This window comes from Oncorhynchus mykiss, chromosome 7, assembly GCF_057628025.1.
Source record: "Oncorhynchus mykiss isolate SJ-2025 chromosome 7, ASM5762802v1, whole genome shotgun sequence".
NCBI lineage: Eukaryota > Metazoa > Chordata > Actinopteri > Salmoniformes > Salmonidae > Oncorhynchus > Oncorhynchus mykiss.
The window spans coordinates 83,367,332-83,387,806 of NC_143028.1; the positions used below are offsets into that span (position 1 = coordinate 83,367,332).

The following is a 20,475-nucleotide window of genomic DNA, read 5'->3' on the forward strand; positions in this document are numbered from 1 at the left end:
GGACACCAGGTGGGTGATTCCCCTCTAATCAGGGCCTAATTTAGACCTGGGACACCAGGTGGGTGATTCCCCTCTAATCAGGGCCTAATTTAGACCTGGGACACCAGGTGGGTGATTCCCCTCTAATCAGGGCCTAATTTAGACCTGGGACACCAGGTGGGTGATTCCCCTCTAATCAGGGCCTAATTTAGACCTGGGACACCAGGTGGGTGATTCCCCTCTAATCAGGGCCTAATTTAGACCTGGGACACCAGGTGGGTGATTCCCCTCTAATCAGGGCCTAATTTAGACCTGGGACACCAGGTGGGTGATTCCACTCTCATCCGGGCCTAATTTAGACCTGGGACACCAGGTGGGTGATTCCCCTCTAATCAGGGACTAATTTAGACCTGGGACACCAGGTGGGTGATTCCCCACTAATCAGGGCCTAATTTAGACCTGGGACACCAGGTGGGTGATTCCCCTCTCATCCAGGCCTAATTTAGACCTGGGACACCAGGTGGGTGATTCTCCTCTCATCAGGGCCTAATTTAGACCTGGGACACCAGGTGGGTGATTCTCCTCATCAGGGACTGGTCTAGACCTGTAATGAATGATGAGGTAGGAGAGCAGCAGGGCCAGAGCTGCTCTAAGGTGTCTATGTAGTAATCACTGAGTCAGTTAACCTGCTGTAAACACCTTTATATAGTCTGTCCAACGGCCGTTCATCAGATACAATTCTAAATCAACACCTGGAGTGTCCACACGTTCCAAAATAATTAAAAACACAGAAAACCAAAAGAGAAAAGAACAACAACTAATTTAAAACCTCCTGGTTCTGTCCCTCACCCTGTCCCTGTCCCTCTCTCCACCTGTCTATGAGACCAGTTTGGGCAGCACGGTGCGGAGGGGTACGGACCCTGCTGAGTCTCCCATCATGTTGGCTCTCAGTTTGTGATTTGCCGCTGTGCCGCTCCCTCCTTTAGCCGGCAGGATGGATGGGAAGGAGGTAGAGTGGTGTTCTGTCGCTCCCTTCTTCTCCCCAGCGGTGGGGGCCAGGGGCTTAGGCAGGCGTCGGTAGAGCCAGGGGTGTCTGAGGGCCTGACTAGGGGTCAGTCTGCTGGAAGGGTCCCAGTCTAGACACCTCTTAATAAAGTCTGTAAAGGTGAGATCTTCACATCCCTTCAGGGCCGCGCTCCACTCTTTACTGGCAGGGGGACCCCGGAGCTTCCCCCTGCGCGAGCGGGAGCCCGTGAACACCGTGGCCCCACTGGGCAAGGTGTTAGCCCCGCAGTAGCGCGGGTGGCCCTTGGAGGAGATGAAGTTCTTAGCCCTCTTGGCTTGCTCCAGCAGCTTGGTAGGGGGCATGCCCAGTAGCTCCATGACACAGGCCAGCTGGTCCCCCTCGTCCTCGCCTGGGAACATGGGATACCCTGTCAGCAGCTCAGCCAGGATACAGCCAAATGACCACATATCAATGGGGAGACCGTAGCGTGACCCCAGGATGACCTCAGGGGCACGGTAGAAGCGGGACTGGATGTACGTGTAGACACGCTGGTGATGGAAACATGACGAACCAAAGTCTATCACCTGGACAGAGAGACCGAGTCAGACACAGAAATAGCAAGGCAAGGAGCAAATCCTGTGTGTGTGTTTCTTTCTGTGTCTGTGTGTAGTGTGTATGTTGTGTTTTCCTGTTTATGTAGTGTGTGTTCCTGTGTGTGTAGTGTTTGTGTAGTGTGTGTGTAGTGTGTGTTCCTGTAGTGTGTGTGTAGTGTGTGTTCCTGTGTGTGTAGTGTGTGTGTGTAATGTGTGTGTAGTGTGTGTAGTGAGTGTAGTGTGTGTGTGTGTAGTGTGTGTAGTGTGTGTAGTGTGTGTGTATAGTGTGTGTAGTGTGTAGTAGTGTGTAGTGTGTGTGTAGTGTGTAGTAGAGTGTAGTGTGTGTGTAGTGTGTAGTAGTGTGTGTGTATAGTGTGTGTAGTGTGTGTAGTGTGTAGTAGTGTGTGTGTAGTGTATAGTGTGTGTGTAGTGTGTGTGTATAGTGTGTGTAGTGTGTGTAGTGTGTGTAGTGTGTAGTAGTGTGTAGTGTGTGTGTAGTGTGTAGTAGTGTGTGTGTGTGTAGTGTGTGTGTAGTGTGTGTAGTGTGTAGTAGTGTGTAGTGTGTGTGTAGTGTGTGTGTAGTGTGTAGTAGTGTGTGTGTAGTGTATAGTGTGTGTGTATAGTGTGTGTAGTGTGTGTAGTGTGTAGTAGTGTGTAGTGTGTAGTGTGTAGTGTGTGTGTAGTAGTGTGTGTGTGTGTAGTGTGTGTGTAGTGTGTAGTGTATGTGTAGTGTGTGTATAGTGTATAGTGTGTGTGTAGTAGTGTGTGTGTAGTGTGTGTAGTGTGTGTGTAGTGTGTGTGTGTGTAGTGTGTAGTGTGTGTATAGTGTGTGTATAGTGTGTAGTGTGTGTGTAGTGTGTGTAGTGTGTGTGTAGTGTGTAGTGTATAGTGTGTGTGTAGTGTGTAGTGTGTGTAGTGTATAGTGTGTAGTGTATAGTGTGTAGTGTGTGTGTAGTGTATAGTGTGTAGTGTGTAGTGTGTAGTGTGTAGTGTGTAGTGTGTGTAGTGTGTGTAGTGTATAGTGTGTAGTGTGTGTAGTGTATAGTGTGTAGTGTGTAGTGTGTGTGTAGTGTGTGTGTAGTGTGTAGTGTATGTAGTGTGTAGTGTATAGTGTGTAGTGTGTGTGTGTAGTGTGTAGTGTATAGTGTGTGTGTAGTGTGTAGTGTATAGTGTGTAGTGTGTAGTGTGTGTGTAGTGTGTGTGTAGTGTGTAGTGTGTATAGTGTGTAGTGTGTGTGTAGTGTGTGTGTAGTGTATAGTGTGTAGTGTGTGTGTAGTGTGTAGTGTGTGTGTAGTGTGTGTGTAGTGTGTGTATAGTGTGTGTGTAGTGTGTGTGTAGTGTGTGTATAGTGTGTGTGTAGTGTGTGTGTGTAGTCGTCCCATCCTCACCTTGATTCCACTCCGTCCCTGCTGTTTCAGCAGTATATTCTCCGGCTTCAGGTCACAGTGGATGATCCGGTGTCGGTTCAAAGCCTCCAGACACTGCAGGATGCTGTGGGCAAACTTCCTGACCAGCGGCAGACTGAAGCCCTGGAACTTATTCCTCTTGATCAGCTCATACAGGTTCATGCTGAGCAGTTCAAAGGTCATGCAGATGTGGTTTCTGAAGGTGAAGTGTTCTAGCATGTGGACGGCGTTCATGGTTCCGGAGCGGTCCTGCTTACGGAGGTGTTCGAGGATACGGATTTCTTCCTGGGCTTGGCGGTGGAAACGCTTCTCGTTACGGACCATCTTCAGAGCCAGGTGCTGCTGCAGCTTGTGGTCGTACACCTTCGCCACCTGGTCATCAGATCAATATATATATATATATATATTTGTCAATACGTCAGTTATCCCATCAATACATCTATCGGGTAATCAATCAAAAAAAAACAACCAATAGGCTGTTGTAGCACCTTGAGGGGACTAGGGTTAGGGTTCATGGGTTAAGGGTCAGGTTGCATAAAACCTCTTAAGTGTGTTTCACTTGTAGTTTGATACCAAGGAGATCACTGAGGAACACCCCTCACCTGGTTGTCTAGGTCTCAGTAAGCAACTCCCCTCACCTGGTTGTCCAGGTCTCAGTAAGGATCTCCCCTCACCTGGTTGTCCAGGTCTCAGTAAGGAACTCCCCTCACCTGGTTGTCCAGGTCTCAGTAAGGAACTCCCCTCACCTGGTTGTCTAGGTCTCAGTAAGGAACTCCCCTCACCTGGTTGTCCAGGTCTCAGTAAGGAACTCCCCTCACCTGGTTGTCTAGGTCTCAGTAAGGAACTCCCCTCACCTGGTTGTCCAGGTCTCAGTAAGGAACTCCCCTCACCTGGTTGTCCAGGTCTCAGTAAGGAACTCCCCTCACCTGGTTGTCTAGGTCTCAGTAAAGGAACTCCCCTCACCTGGTTGTCCAGGTCTCAGTAAGGAACTCTCCTCACCTGGTTGTCTAGGTCTCAGTAAGGAACTCCCCTCACCTGGTTGTCCAGGTCTCAGTAAGGAACTCCCCTCACCTGGTTGTCCAGGTCTCAGTAAGGAACTCCCCTCACCTGGTTGTCTAGGTCTCAGTAAAGGAACTCCCCTCACCTGGTTGTCCAGGTCGCAGTAAGGAACTCCCCTCACCTGGTTGTCTAGGTCTCAGTAAGGAACTTCCCTCACCTGGTTGTCTAGGTCTCAGTAAGGAACTCCCCTCACCTGGTTGACTAGGTCGCAGTAAGGAACTCCCCTCACCTGGTTGACTAGGTCGCAGTAAGGAACTCCCCTCACCTGGTTGTCCAGGTCTCAGTAAGGAACTCCCCTCACCTGGTTGTCTAGGTCTCAGTAAAGGAACTCCCCTCACCTGGTTGTCCAGGTCGCAGTAAGGAACTCCCCTCACCTGGTTGACTAGGTCGCAGTAAGGAACTCCCCTCACCTGGTTGTCTAGGTCTCAGTAAGGAACTCCCCTCACCTGGTTGTCTAGGTCTCAGTAAGGAACTCTCCTCACCTGGTTGTCTAGGTCTCAGTAAGGAACTCTCCTCACCTGGTTGTCTAGGTCTTAATTGAAAGGAAAAACAAAAACCAGCAGACACTAGGCCCTCCATGGAATGAGTTTGACACCTGTGCTTTAAGGAATAATTTCCCCTTGTTTAATTGTTTTAGGGTGTTACTAACATTTCCCCAGGTAAGGGCACAATTTAAGGGTTTTACGGTAGTTTGAAGGCAAGTACTGCAGAAAGAGTCTATGGTTACCATGGAGACGACCTGGTTCATTGACAAAGTCTCCCCAAAGAGATTGCCTTTATTTTGGGAGATCGCAAAACATAACTTCTATATTCAAGACAGGAGAAACAAATTGATTCAGAAGATAAAACACTTTTCTTGTAGTTGCTTTTCCTCAACTTGTTTTTATTCCTTTCTAGTACATGAAGCTAGCTCACAGAGTAGCTAAAGCTAACTAGCCAGCTAGCTCACAGAGTAGCTAACTAGCCAGCTAGCTCACAGAGTAGCTAACTAGCCAGCTAACTCTAGCCAGCTAGTTCACAGAGTAGCTATAGCTAACTAGCCAGCTAGCTCACAGAGTAGCTATAGCTAACTAGCCTGCTAGCTCACAGAGTGGTTATAGCTAACTAGCCAGCTAGCTCACAAAGTAGCTATAGCTAACTACCCAGCATTGATTGTGCACTTTTCATTGAATAGCTAAGTAGCTAGCTGGTTGATATTTTCCTTTTGTAAACAGAGCATATGAAAGCAACATTCACCTCCACAAATGCAGTTTACATTGATATCCATACTGAATGAAGCCGTTAAGGGACCTCATGGGCCTTTTGCCTCTTGGTAGGCCATCATTGTAAATAACAATTTGATCTTAACTGACTTGCCTCGTTAAATAAAGGTTAAATAATCAAAAATATAAATACGTTTCACTTAATTTAAGGGGGAAATATGCCTTAAAAAGTTTGGTGCAACTAATTAAGTTAAGGAAACATTAAGAGAAAATATGAGGGGGAAATTAACTGGGTCCAGGGGTCAGAGGTTAAAGCGTTACCTGTCCGAAGCTGCCCTTGCCGATGACTTTGAGGAACTCGTATCTGAAGGCCAGGTGATCGTGGGGTACATGGATGTACCCGCCCTGCTCGTCATCAAAACCCCCATTGTTGTTGCCTCCAGCGACTGCAGGACGCTTCTTAGCGTTGGGACCCAGGAAATACACCTGTTGGAACCATAATATCATTAACAAATTAATCACAGAATTGTTTTAATGTAACAAAATACATGTTTGTATGTGTGTGTGTGTTTGTCGGTGTCTCAGTGTGTGTGTGTGTGTGTGTGTGTGTGTATGTGTGTCTCAGTGTGTGTGTGCACGTGTGCTTGTCTCAGGAGGCTGAAGAAATTTGGCTTGGCACCTAAAACTTTTACAGATGCACAATCGAGAGCATCCTGTCGGGCTGTATCACCGTCTGGTGCCCACAATCGTAAGGCTCTCCCAGAGGGTAGTGAGGTCTGCACAATGCATCACCGGGGGCAAACTACCTGCCCTCCAGGACACCTACACCACCCGATGTCATCTTTATTTAACCAGGCAAGTCAGTTAAGAACACATTCTCATTTTCAAATACAGCCTAGGAACGGTGGGTTAACTGCCTTGTTCAGGGGCAGAACAACAGATTTTCACCGTGTCAGCTCGGAGGATCCAATATTGCAACCTTACAGTTAACTAGTCCAACGCTATAACCACATGTCTCTCGTTGCACTCCACGAGGAGACTGCCTGTTATGCGAATGCAGTAAGCCAAGGTAAGTTGCTAGCTAGCATTAAACTTATCTTATAAAAAACAATCAATCATAATCACTAGTTAACTACACATGATTGATGATATTACTAGTTTATCTAGCGTGGCCTGCGTTGCATATAATCTGACTGAGCGGTGGTTGGCAGCAGCAGGCTCGTAAGCATTCATTCAAACAGCACTTTCGTGCATTTTGCCAGCAGCTCTTCACAATGCTTCAAGCATTGCGCTGTTTATGACTTCAAGCCTATCAACTCCCGAGATGAGGCTGGTGTAACCGATGTGAAATGGCTAGCTAGTTAGCGGGGTGCGCGCTAATAGCGTTTCAAACGTCACTTGCTCTGAGACTTGGAGTGTTTGTTGCTCTGCATGGGTAACGCTGCTTTGAGGGTGGTTGTTGTTGTTGTGTTCCTGGTTCGAGCCCAGGGAGGAGCGAGGAGAGGGACAGAAGCTATACTGTTACACTGGCAATACTAAAGTGCCTGTAAGAATAACCAATAGTCAAAGGTTAATGAAAAACAAATGGTATAGAGAGAAATAGTCCTATAATTCTTATAATAACTACAACCTACATTTCTTACCTGGGAATATTGAAGACTCGTTAAAAGGAACCACCAGCTTTCATTTGTTCTCATGTTCTGAGCAAGGAACTTAAATGTTAGCTTTCTTACATGGCACATATTGCACTTTTACTTTCTTCTCCAACACTTTGTTTTTGCATTATTTAAACCAAATTGAACACGTTTCATTATTTATTTGAGGCTAAATTTATTTTATTGATGTATTATATTAAGTTAAAATAAGTGTTCATTCAGTATTGTTGTAATTGTCATTATAACAAATAAATAAAACAAATACATTATTATTATTATTTATTTATTTATTTATTTATTATTTTATTTTTTTAAATTTAAATCGGCCGATTAATCGGTATCGGCTTTTTTGGTCCTCCAATAATCGGTATCGGCATTGAAAAATCATAATCGGTCGACCTCTAATGGGGAGTGTCACCGCACAGCTGGTTAAAAGGTCTCTCCAGAGATGTTTGATCGGGTTCAAGTCCAGGCTCTGGCTGGGCCCTTCAAGGACATTCAGAGACTTGACCAGAAGCCACTCCTGCGTTGTCTTGGCTGTGTGCTTAGGGTCGTTGTCCTGTTGGAAGGTGAACCTTCGCCCCAGTCCGAGGTCCTGAGCGCTCTGGGGCAGGTTTTCATCAAGGATCTATCTGTCCTTTGCGCCGTTCATCTTTACCTCGATCCTGACTAGTGTCCCGTTCCCTGACACTGAAAAACATCCCCACAGCATGATGCTGCCACCACCATGCTTCACAGTAGGAATGGTGCCAGGTTAACTCCAGACATGATGCTTGGCATTCAGGCCAAAGAGTTCCACACTTGGTTTCATCAGACCAGAGAATCTTGTTTCTCATGGTCTGAGAGTCTTTAGGTGCCTTTTGGCAAACTCAATGGGCTGTCATATGTGCCTTTTACTGAGGAGTGGCTTCCACCTGGCCACTCTACCATAAATGCCTGATTGGTGGAGTGCTCCAGAAATGGTTGTCCTTCTGGAAGGTTCTCCCATCTCTACAGAGGAACTCTATCACAGTGACCATCAAGTTCTTGGTCACCTTCCTGACCGAGTCCCTTTTCCGCCTATTTCTCAGTTTTTCCGGCCAGGCAGCTCTAGGAAGAGTCTTGATGGTTCCAAACTTCTTCCATTTAAGAATGCCTAAGCTCAACTTCGAGTCTCATAGCAAAGGCTCTGAATACTCATTTAAATAAGTTTTACATTTTAACATTTTATAAATTTGCAAACATTTCTAAAAACCTGTTTTGGCTTTGTCATTAACGGGTATTGTATATAGATTTTATTTAATCCAGTTTAGAATAAGGCTGTAATGTAACAAAATGTGGGTAAAGGGAAGGGGTCTGAATACTTTCAGAGTACAATGGTCACACTGTAGAGCGCTGGTGTGAATGTGTGTCTGTGAGTGAGTGTGTGTGTGTACCTCTGGGTAGGAGTGTATCTCAGTCTGTTCCAGGATAGTAAGTTGAGAGCGGTACTGTCTGAGGGCCTGTTCAGGAGTCAGGGGTCCCACCAGTTTGCCTCCCCAGGGTCCGGTACTCTCTGACGACCCTTTACTGGAGCCCGTACTGTCTGAGCTGCGTTCTTTAGACAGTCCAGACACCGGGGCGGGTTTACCGGTGGTCTGTCCGGCGGTGCGCTCTTTAGACAGCCCAGTCACCGGGGAGGGTTTACCGGTGGTCTGTCCGGTGGTGCTGTTGCCGTTGTGTGTTGTCGTGGTAATAGCATTGACCTTGCGGTTGTAGGTGGAGTCTTCGTACGGGTACTTGACCTTCAGCTGACCCCCACTAACACCGATCTGGTCCCGCATCACACCTGTCTTATTCACCTGGGGGAGGGAGAAGAGAGAGAGTTAGAGAGAAAGTGACAGAGAGAGAGAGAGGGGGGAAGGGGGAGAACCAGTGGAACAGGAACCAATTCCTGCCAGACAATGTTGTCCGGTAATAGGGTCAGGTGCAACAAAGAAAGACTCATCAGAGCTGTAGCTGGCTCAAAACAGAGCTGTAGCTGGCTCAAAACAGAGCTGTAGCTGGCTCAAAACAGAGCTGTAGCTGGCTCAAAACAGAGCTGTAGCTGGCTCAAAACAGAGCTGTAGCTGGCTCAAAACAGAGCTGTAGCTGGCTCAAAACAGAGCTGTAGCTGGCTCAAAACAGAGCTGTAGCTGGCTCAAAACAGAGCTGTAGCTGGCTCAAAACAGAGCTGTAGCTGGCTCAAAACAGAGCTGTAGCTGGCTCAAAACAGAGCTGTAGCTGGCTCAAAACAGAGCTGTAGCTGGCTCAAAACAGAGCTGTAGCTGGCTCAAAACAGAGCTGTAGCTGGCTCAAAACAGAGCTGTAGCTGGCTCAAAACAGAGCTGTAGCTGGCTCAAAACAGAGCTGTAGCTGGCTCAAAACAGAGCTGTAGCTGGCTCAAAACAGAGCTGTAGCTGGCTCAAAACAGAGCTGTAGCTGGCTCAAAACAGAGCTGTAGCTGGCTCAAAACAGAGCTGTAGCTGGCTCAAAACAGAGCTGTAGCTGGCTCAAAACAGAGCTGTAGCTGGCTCAAAACAGAGCTGTAGCTGGCTCAAAACAGAGCTGTAGCTGGCTCAAAACAGAGCTGTAGCTGGCTCAAAACAGAGCTGTAGCTGGCTCAAAACAGAGCTGTAGCTGGCTCAAAACAGAGCTGTAGCTGGCTCAAAACAGAGCTGTAGCTGGCTCAAAACAGAGCTGTAGCTGGCTCAAAACAGAGCTGTAGCTGGCTCAAAACAGAGCTGTAGCTGGCTCAAACGTTGTAGTGGTTTATTGGTTGTAATGGTGGTATTGAGGTTGCGCCCTGTGGTTATTTTTGTTTTATTTGTAATGTACATTTTTCTTCCTGTTAATCAAATAACACACAGCTCAGACACCCATATATAACCCACAAGACATGCCACCAGGGGTCTCTTCAGACACCCATACATACCCCACAAGACATGCCACCAGGGGTCTCTTCAGACACCCATACATACCCCACAAGACATGCCACCAGGGGTCTCTTCAGACACCCATACATACCCCACTAGACATGCCACCAGGGGTCTCTTCAGACACCCATACATACCCCACTAGACATGCCACCAGGGGTCTCTTCAGACACCCATACATACCCCACAAGACATGCCACCAGGGGTCTCTTCAGACATCCATACATACCCCACAAGACATGCCACCAGGGGTCTCTTCAGACACCCATACATACCCCACAAGACATGCCACCAGGGGTCTCTTCAGACACCCATACATACCCCACAAGACATGCCACCAGGGGTCTCTTCAGACACCCATACATACCCCACAAGACATGCCACCAGGGGTCTCTTCAGACACCCATACATACCCCACAAGACATGCCACCAGGGGTCTCTTCAGACACCCATACATACCCCACTAGACATGCCACCAGGGGTCTCTTCAGACACCCATACATACCCCACAAGACATGCCACCAGGGGTCTCTTCAGACACCCATACATACCCCACAAGACATGCCACCAGGGGTCTCTTCAGACACCCATACATACCCCACAAGACATGCCACCAGGGGTCTCTTCAGACACCCATACATACCCCACAAGACATGCCACCAGGGGTCTCTTCAGACACCCATACATACCCCACAAGACATGCCATCAGGGGTCTCTTCAGACACCCATATATACCCCACAAGACATGCCATCAGGGGTCTCTTCAGACACCCATACATACCCCACAAGACATGCCACCAGGGGTCTCTTCAGACACCCATACATACCCCACAAGACATGCCATCAGGGGTCTCTTCAGACACCCATATATAACCCACAAGACATGCCACCAGGGGTCTCTTCAGACACCCATACATACCCCACAAGACATGCCATCAGGGGTCTCTTCAGACACCCATACATACCCCACAAGACATGCCACCAGGGGTCTCTTCAGACACCCATACATACCCCACAAGACATGCCATCAGGGGTCTCTTCAGACACCCATACATACCCCACAAGACATGCCACCAGGGGTCTCTTCAGACACCCATATATAACCCACAAGACATGCCACCAGGGGTCTCTTCAGACACCCATACATACCCCACAAGACATGCCATCAGGGGTCTCTTCAGACACCCATACATACCCCACAAGACATGCCATCAGGGGTCTCTTCAGACACCCATACATACCCCACTAGACATGCCACCAGGGGTCTCTTCAGACACCCATACATACCCCACAAGACATGCCATCAGGGGTCTCTTCAGACACCCATACATACCCCACAAGACATGCCATCAGGGGTCTCTTCAGACACCCATACATACCCCACAAGACATGCCACCAGGGGTCTCTTCAGTCACCCATACATACCCCACAAGACATGCCACCAGGGGTCTCTTCAGTCACCCATATATAACCCACAAGACATGCCACCAGGGGTCTCTTCAGACACCCATACATACCCCACAAGACATGCCACCAGGGGTCTCTTCAGACACCCATACATACCCCACAAGACATGCCATCAGGGGTCTCTTCAGACACCAATATATACCCCACAAGACATGCCACCAGGGGTCTCTTCAGACACCCATATATAACCCACAAGACATGCCACCAGGGGTCTCTTCAGACACCCATACATACCCCACAAGACATGCCACTAGGGGTCTATTCACAGTCCCAAAGTACATTAAGCCAATGCACAGTATTACACAGAGCCATGATCGCATGGAACTCCCATCTCCAATTACTCAAGCAAACAGATAAATGACCTTTACAAACAGATTAAATAACATCTCATGGAACGGACCATGAGGGGACACAAACACACTAACATTATTCTGTTGTATTGTTAATATATTCTTGTATTTTAAAATTGGTCTGTTCTTGCCTATCACTGTTTTGTTTACTTTTCATGTTTTGTGTTTCTTGTGGACCCCAGGAAGAGTAGCTGCTGCTTCTGCAGATCAACGAGGACAAACACAAGCTCTCCATGTGTCAGCTGTTATCAGACTGGGAGGGTAGAGACAGTTAGACAAGACACATGCACGGACTATAAAAACCTAGTTACATTTCAATCTGTCCCAGAAGTCTACCAAGAGATCTAACTCCCGAGTCTGGTTCAAACTTCCTCAAGCTCAACAGGGATAAAACAGAACTTCCTCAAGCTGAGAATGAGAACTTGTTATCAACTGGCCTACCTGGTTAAATAAAGGTGAAATAAATGAAAGCTCAACAGTGATAAAACAGAACTCCTCATAGGCACCAAATCCACCCTCGCCAAAGCTGAGAACCTCACCATTGACAACACCTCCACTGTTTCTCCCTCCCTCCACGCACACAACCTTGGTGTCACCATGGACTCTCATTTGACCACCACATAAGATAAACCGTCAAATCCTCATTCTTCCACTTCCGCAACATTCGGATCAACTGTATAATCCCACCAGGGGGACATTCATTCATGTGCTTAAAAAAAAAAAAGACACAGAAACAACACTCAAAAAAAACATTCATTCAAAGCGCTATAGCTACACATTGAAAGTGAATGTGCAGTATACTGGAGGGACCAACAGACTATCTATTATACAGCCTGATGGCTGTTGGAATAAAATAGTCCCCATGTCTATCTGGTTTAATCTTCTATTGAACAAGTCTCTTTCCCCTTGTCTGGCTGCTGCTGTCAATCAGTTTTCAGTGATGAGTACTGTCCTGTAAAACGCTTTCAAGTTCTACGAGGATGAGTTTTGAGTGAAGGGGGATGAGTACTGTCCTGTAAAACGCTTTCAAGTTCTACGAGGATGAGTTTTGAGTGGAGGGGGATGAGTACTGTCCTGTAAAACGCTTTCAAGTTCTACGAGGATGAGTTTTGAGTGAAGGGGGATGAGTACTGTCCTGTAAAACGCTTTCAAGTTTTACGAGGATGAGTTTTGAGTGAAGGGGGATGAGTACTATCCTGTAAAACGCTTTCAAGTTCTACGAGGATGAGTTGAGTGAAGGGGGATGAGTATTGTCCTGTAAAACGCTTTCAAGTTTTACGAGGATGAGTTTTGAGTGAAGGGGGATGAGTACTATCCTGTAAAATGCTTTCAAGTTCTACGAGGATGAGTTTTGAGTGAAGGGGGATGAGTATTGTCCTGTAAAACGCTTTCAAGTTCTACGAGGATGAGTTTTGAGTGAAGGGGGATGAGTACTATCCTGTAAAATGCTTTCAAGTTCTACGAGGATGAGTTTTGAGTGAAGGGGGATGAGTACTGTCCTGTAAAACGCTTTCAAGTTCTACGAGGATGAGTTTTGAGTGAAGGGGGATGAGTACTGTCCTGTAAAACACTTTCAAGTTCTACGAGGATGAGTTTTGAGTGAAGGGGGATGAGTACTGTCCTGTAAAACACTTTCAAGTTTTAGGAGGATGAGTTCTGTGTACAGGTTGGCGGCTGGTTCTTGTTCTATACCAATTTTCTTTCCTGCCGTCTTAAGCAAGCCCTGAAGCTTGTTCTCGCATGTTTCTGAACACGCATATCAGACCAAAGGTCAGCACTCTCTGCAGGACAGGTTTTTAGAACATTTGTAAGATATGGCGGTAGACAATAAAATGGTTCAGTTTGCGTTAAAAAAAAAGAACTCCTGCAATTTCTTTATCTTTGCAAAGGCACAGACAGAGGTTAGAGGAACAGGGGGGAGGGGCGCAGCTTAGAGGAACAGGGGGGAGGGGCACAGCTTAGAGGAACAGGGGGGAGGGGCACAGCTTAGAGGAACAGGGGGCATGGACACAGCTTAGAGGAACAGGGGGGATGGACACAGCTTAGAGGAACAGGGGGAGGGGCGAAGCTTAGAGGAACAGGGGGAGAGGTGCAGCTTAAAGGAAATGGGGGAGGGGCACAGCTTAGAGGGACAGGGGGAGGAGCGCAGCTTATAGGGACAGGGGGAGGGGCGCAGCTTAGAGGAACAGGGGGAGGGGCGCAGCTTAGAGGAACAGGGGGAGGGGCGCAGCTTAGAGGAACAGGGGGAGGGGCGCAGATTAGAGGAACAGGGGGAGGGGCACAGCGTAGAGGAACAGGGGGAGGGGCGCAGCGTAGAGGAACAGGGGGAGGGGCGCAGCTTAGAGGGAACAAGGGGAGGAGCGCAGCTTAGAGGGAACAAGGGGAGGGGCGCAGCTTAGAGGGACAGGGGGAGGGGCGCAGCTTAGAGGGACAGGGGGAGGGGCGCAGCTTAGAGGGACAGGGGGAGGGGCGCAGCTTAGAGGAACAGGGAGAGGGGCGCAGCTTAGAGGAACAGGGGGAGGGGCGCAGCTTTGAGGGACAGGGTGGAGGGGCGCAGCTTAGAGGAACAGGGGGAGGGACGCAGCTTAGAGGAACAGGGGGAGAGGCACAGCTTAGAGGAACAGGGGGAGGGGCGCAGCTTAGAGGAACAGGGGGAGGGGCGCAGCTTTGAGGGACAGGGTGGAGGGGCGCAGCTTAGAGGAACAGGGGGAGGGACGCAGCTTAGAGGAACAGGGGGAGAGGCACAGCTTAGAGGAACAGGGGGAGGGGCGCAGCTTAGAGGAACAGGGGGAGGGGCGCAGCTTTGAGGGACAGGGTGGAGGGGCGCAGCTTAGAGGAACAGGGGGAGAGGCGCAGCTTAGAGGGAACATTTGTTATGAGATGGAAACACACTCCTGAACTATGCAATCCTTCCCCCCAGCTGAGAAGTGAGAGTGTGCGTGTGTGTGGGTGGCAGGCGTGTGTGTGTGTGGCAGGCGTGTGTGTGTGTATGTGTGTGTGTGTGTGTGGCAGGCGTGTGTGTGTGTGGCAGGCGTGTGTGTGTGTATGTGTGTGGCAGGCTTGTGTGTGTGTGTGTGTGTGGCAGGCTTGTGTGTGTGTGTGTGGCAGGCTTGTGTGTGTGTGTGTGGCAGGCTTGTGTGTGTGTGTGTGTGGCAGGCGTGTGTGTGTGTATGTGTGTGGCAGGCTTGTGTGTGTGTGTGTGTGGCAGGCTTGTGTGTGTGTGTGTGGCAGGCTTGTGTGTGTGTGTGTGGCAAGCGTGTGTGTGTGTGTGCGGCAAGAGTGTGTGTGTGTGTGGCAAGCGTGTGTGTGTGTGGCAGGCGTGAGCCCTGAATAGCTGTGGGTGTGCAGCAGCAGGCATTCCAGTGGGAGCAGACCTTCCTCCTACATCAGCTGTCTGAACGAAGACAGACAGACAGACAGACAGACAGACAGACAGACAGACAGACAGACAGACAGACAGACAGACAGACAGACAGACAGACAGACAGACAGACAGACAGACAGACAGACAGACAGACAGACAGACAGACAGACAGAGTGTATGAGGAGAGTATAACATGTTGTAGCAGAAGACTAGGACAGCGGGACCCTATTCTCTGTGCTCGTGGATTATAACTTGTCGGGAGAGAAGAGAGGTGAGGGGTAATGTTGAATGTGTTAGGTCAGATTTTCAAGCCTAATAAATCTTTACAATCTATCGGACCTTGTTTCCTGCCTGCTTGTGGTGTGTGCCCTCCTTAATGGGTCTGGATGTAAACAGCCCCTCTGGCAGTAAGCCAATCAGAGAGCACCGTTCAAAATTACCTACTGGGTCTGGTTCCAACACTAACACATCCCTCCTCCACACCCCTCCTTATGGTTCAAGGGAGAGAGAGACAAGTGGGAGGAGAGGATAAGGAGGGAGAGGGGGGATACGAAGGGAGAGGGGGGATGAGGAGTTAGAGAGGGGATAAGGAGCTAGAGAGGGGATAAGGAGGGAGAGGGGATAAGGAGGGTGAGGGGATAAGGAGGGAGAGGGAGAGGGGATAAGGAGGTAGAGGGAGAGGGGATAAGTAGGGAGAGAGGGGCAAATGACGAGAGGGGATAAGGAGGGAGAGGGGATAAGGAAGGAGGGAGAGGGGATAAGGAAGGAGGGAGAGGGGATAAGGAAGGAGGGAGAGGGGATAAGGAAGGAGGGAGAGGGGATAAGGAAGGAGGGAAAGGGGATAAGGAGGGAGAGGGGATAAGGAGGGAGAGGGGATAAGGAGGGAGAGGGGATAAGGAGGGAGAGGGGATAAGGAGGGAGAGGGGATAAGGAGGGAGAGGGGATAAGGAGAGAGAGAGGATAAGGAGGGAGAGGGGATAAGGAGGGAGAGGGGATAAGGAGAGAGAGAGGATAAGGAGAGAGAGGGGATAAGGAGAGAGAGGAAGGGGAGAGAGGATAAGGAGTGAGAGGAAGGGGAGAGAGGATAAGGAGTGAGAGAGAGGCGGAGGAGAGAGAGGACAAGGAGGGAGAGGAAGACGAAGGGGAGAGGATAAGGAGAGCAAGGAAGGGGGAGAGAGATGAAGAGGGAAAGAGGAAGGAACATGTATTTGTATCGTTTTGTAACAAGGCCCTGAGAAATGGCCGTCCTGTATCGCAACAAAACGTCTCCGTAACAGTGTTTTAGGACAGGACAGTGAGTATGTGCGTACCAACAGTGTGTTTGGGTGCTTGAGGCAGGCCAGAGTGGACCGTGTGCATGTCAGGGTTTTTCCTAGATCATAAAGGGGCTTAGGTGATGGTAAAAAAAAATACATTAAAATATCCAAGATGGCGCAGCAGTAGGACATGTGTCTTTATCTTATCCCGTGTAAAGAGCCGGACTTATTCATATACATCTTAATCTCACTTTCTATCTAAGAACTAAATATACTTTCCTGGAACCTGTCCTCATCCAATGTGGTACGGTTATGCAATTTTTATTCCTTATAACTGGAAATTCCGTAAGGAGCTAGCCAGCTAACGAGCTACTAGTCTTTGTTAGCCACGGCTAGCTGTCCTCTAGCCAGCTAACTAGCTACTAGTCTTTGTTAGCTACGGCTAGCGGTCCTCGCCTATTTCCCCCCCAGTCATCAGCCAGCCTTAGCTCGGACAACACCTGCCAGTCTGCACAGCGCGATATCAACCCAGAGCATATCGTACTGCTTCTCTCTACCACATCACCGGATTCCTGCCCGCTCTGGATCATTACACCGGATCTTTACTCCGGATCATCGCAGCTAGCTAGCTGCAAAAGAGTGGATACTGTTAGCTAACGCCTCTGTCCCGAAGCAAGCACCAGCTAGCCTCGAGCTCGGCCCAAATACCAGCTAATTCTAGGGCTACAATACCTCCTTTGCCAATTTGCCTGGAACCTTCATTGTCAACATGGAGCACCGCCGATTCATCACGACTGGACTGCCAATGTGATTGTCCGATGTGGTCTCAACAGGCTATTCTGTTACGATGTCGCCGAAGAACCATCTACTAACCCCGGCCCGCTAGCTTTTCTGAACGCTGTGTCCCCTGCTCGCCCAGCGTAGTAGTGACTACCGAACAGCACCCTGACTCACCTATAGCTGCTCTTTTAACCCTATGATCACTCGGCTACACAGCTGATGCCCCATGAACTGTTTTAATAACACCGTACCTCATTTTGTTTACCTGTAGGCCCCAGCCTCAAACTCAGGTCCTGTATGTATCTAACTGACCCGCTCTGCCCATTCATCACCATTTACCTGTAGGCCCCAGCCTCAAACTCAGGTCCTGTATGGACCTAACTGACCCGCTCTGCCCAATCAGCGCCATTTACCCATTGTTGTCTTAGCTCTCCTGATCAACACCTGTGATTGCTTTATGTCTCTCAATATGTCTAGTCTACTGCTGTCCTGGCTAGTTTTTACTGTTTTATTTCACTGTAGAGTCAAATTGCCTTAGACAGCTCTTTCGTCCCACCCCACACACTCAAAATGCCTTAGACAGGTCTTTCGTCCCACCCCACACACATGCGGGAGACCTCACCTGGCTTAATTTGTCCCTCCAGAGATGAAACCTCTATCATCACTCATTGCCAAGGTTTACCTCCACTGTACTCTCATCCTACCATATCCTTGTCTGTACATTATGCCTTGAAACTATTCTACCACGCCCAGAAATCTGCTCCTTTTATTATCTGTCCCCAACGCACTAGACGACCAGTTCTTATAGCCTTTAGCCGTACCCTCATCCAACTCCTCCTCTGGTGATGTAGAGGTTAACCCAGGCCCTGTAGCCCCCAGTTACACTCCTATTCCCCAGGCGCTATCATTTGTTGACTTCTGTAACCGCAAAAGCCTACGTATGTTTTATTCACTGTTTTAGCTCACTCTGCCAACCCTGATGTCCTAGCCGTGTCTGAATCCTGGCTTAGGAAGGCCACCAAAAAATCTGAAATTTCCATCCCCAACTACAACAACATTTTCCACCAAGATAGAACTGCCAAAGGGGGTGGAGTTGCAATCTACTGCAGAGATAGCCTGCAGAGTTCTGTCATACTATCCAGGTCTGTGCCCAAACAGTTTAAGCTTCTACTTTTAAAAATCCATCTCTCCAGAAATAAGTCTCTCACTGTTGCCGCTTGTTATAGACCCCCCTCAGCCCCCAGCTGTGCTCTGGACACCATATGTGAATTAATTGCCCCCCATCTATCTTCAGAGTTTGCACTGTTAGGTGACCTAAACTGGGATATGCTTAACACCCAGCCGTCCCACAATCTAAGATAGATGCCGTCAATCTCACACAAATGATCAAGGAACCCACCAGGTACTACTCTAAATCCTCATATAAATCATCCTGACCAACCTGCCCTCTAAACACACCTCTGCTGTCTTTAACCAAGATCTCAGCGATCACTGCCTCATTGCCTGCGTCCGTAATGGGTCCGCGGGCAAACGACCACCCCTCCTCACTGTCAAACGCTCCCTAAAACCCTTCAGCGAGCAGGCCATTCTAATCAACCTGGCCCGGGTATTCTTGAAGGATATTGACCTCATTCTATCAATAGAGGATGCCTGGTTATTCTTTAAAAGTGGTTTCTTCACCATCTTAAATAATCATGCCCCATTCAAAAAATGTAGAACTAAGAACAGATATAGCCCTTTGTTCACTCCAGTACTGACTGCCCACGATCAGCACAGGACAAAAACATCCTGTGGCGTATTGCATCAGCATCGAATAGCCCACGCGATATTGCATCTTTTCAGGGAAGTTAGGAACCAATATATACAGGCAGTTTGAAAAAGCTAGCCTTTGATTTCCTAACAGAAAACATTAGAACAAACTCCAAAAAGTTCTGGGACACTAAAGTCCATGGAGAACAATAGCACCTCCTCCCAGCTGCCCACTGCTCTGAGGCTAGGAAACACTGTCATCACCGATAAATCTACGGTAATCATGAATTTCAATACGATTTTATTATTTTTATTTTTTTTTAAATGTACAGCTGGCCGTTCTTTCCACTTGGCACCCCCCTACCCCGGTCAACATCTCTGCACAGCAACTTGCCCAAGCCTCACCCATTTCTCCAGCAGATGTTCTGAAAGAGGTACAAAATCTGGACCCGTAAATATCAGCCAGGCTAGACAATCTAGACCCTCTCGTTCTAAAATTATCCGCCGCAATTGTTGCAATCCCTATTACTAGCCTGTTCAACCTCTCTTTCTGAAATCCCTAAAGATTGGCAAGCTGCCACGGTCATCCCCCTCTTCAAAAGAGGCACTCTAGACCCAAACTGCTACAGACCCATATCTATCCTACCCTGCCTTTCTAAAGTCTTCGAAAGTCAAGTTAACAAACAGATCACTAACTATTTTGAATCCCACCATACCTTCACCGCTATGTAATCTGGTTGGTGAGCTGGTCATACGTGCACCTCAGCCACGCTCAAGGTCCTAAACAATATCATAACCGCCATCGATAAAAGACAATACTGTGCAGCCATTATTATTAACCTGGCCAAGGCTTTCGACTCTGTCAATCACCACATTCTTATCGACAGACTCAACAGTCTTGGTTTCTCAAATGACTGCCTCGCCTGGTTTACCAACTACTTATCAAACAGAGTTCAGTGTGTCAAATCAGAGGGCCTGTTGTCCGGACCTCTGGCAGTCTCTATGGGGGTGCCACAGGGTTCAACTCTCGGGCAGACTCTTTTCTCTGTATACATCAAAGATGTTGCTCTTGCTGCTGGTGATTCTCTGATCCACATCTACGCAGACGACACCATTATATATACTTCTGGCCCATCTTTGGACACTGTGCTATCTAACCTCCAGACGAGCTTCAATGCCATACAACACTCCTTCCGTGGCCTCCAACTACTCTTAAATGCAAGCAAAACTAAATGCATGCTCTTTAACCGATCGCTGCCCACACCCACTCGCCCATCTAGCATCACTACTCTGCACGGTTCTGACTTAGAATATGTGGACAACTACAAATACCTAAGTGTCTGGTTAGACTGTAAACTCTCCTTCCAGACTCACATTAAGTATCTCCAATCCAAAATTAAATCTAGAATCGGCTTCCTATTTCGCAACAAAGCATCCTTCACTTATGCTGCCAAACATACCCTCGTAAAACTGACTATCCTACCGATCCTCAGCAAACTGGATGCAGTCTATCAAAGTGTCATCCGTTTTGTCACTAAAGCCCCATATACTACCCACCACTGCAACCTGTATGCTCTCGTTGGCTGGTCCTCGCTACATATTCGTTGCCAAACCCACTGGCCCTAGGTCATCTTTTAGTCTTTGCTAAAGACGCAAGACTTCACTCTCACACAGTA

General features: G+C 48.3%; 1 protein-coding gene across 2 annotated transcripts in view; it reads right to left on the minus strand.

Moving 5' to 3' along the window:
• Positions 1-663: 663 nt before the first annotated feature.
• The window catches only part of dyrk3 (dual specificity tyrosine phosphorylation regulated kinase 3), a 34,996-nt gene continuing 15,184 nt past the window's right edge, over positions 664-20,475 (minus strand). For both annotated transcript variants that reach the window (XM_036984346.2, XM_036984344.2), the window contains 4 exons: positions 8,316-8,720; positions 5,567-5,731; positions 2,967-3,356; positions 664-1,569 (listed from right to left, as the gene is read on the minus strand). In XM_036984346.2, coding sequence (XP_036840241.1) covers positions 856-1,569; positions 2,967-3,356; positions 5,567-5,731; positions 8,316-8,702 — 1,656 coding nt within the window. In that variant the 5' untranslated portion in view covers positions 8,703-8,720 and the 3' untranslated portion in view covers positions 664-855. The remainder of the gene's footprint in view (positions 1,570-2,966; positions 3,357-5,566; positions 5,732-8,315; positions 8,721-20,475) is intronic.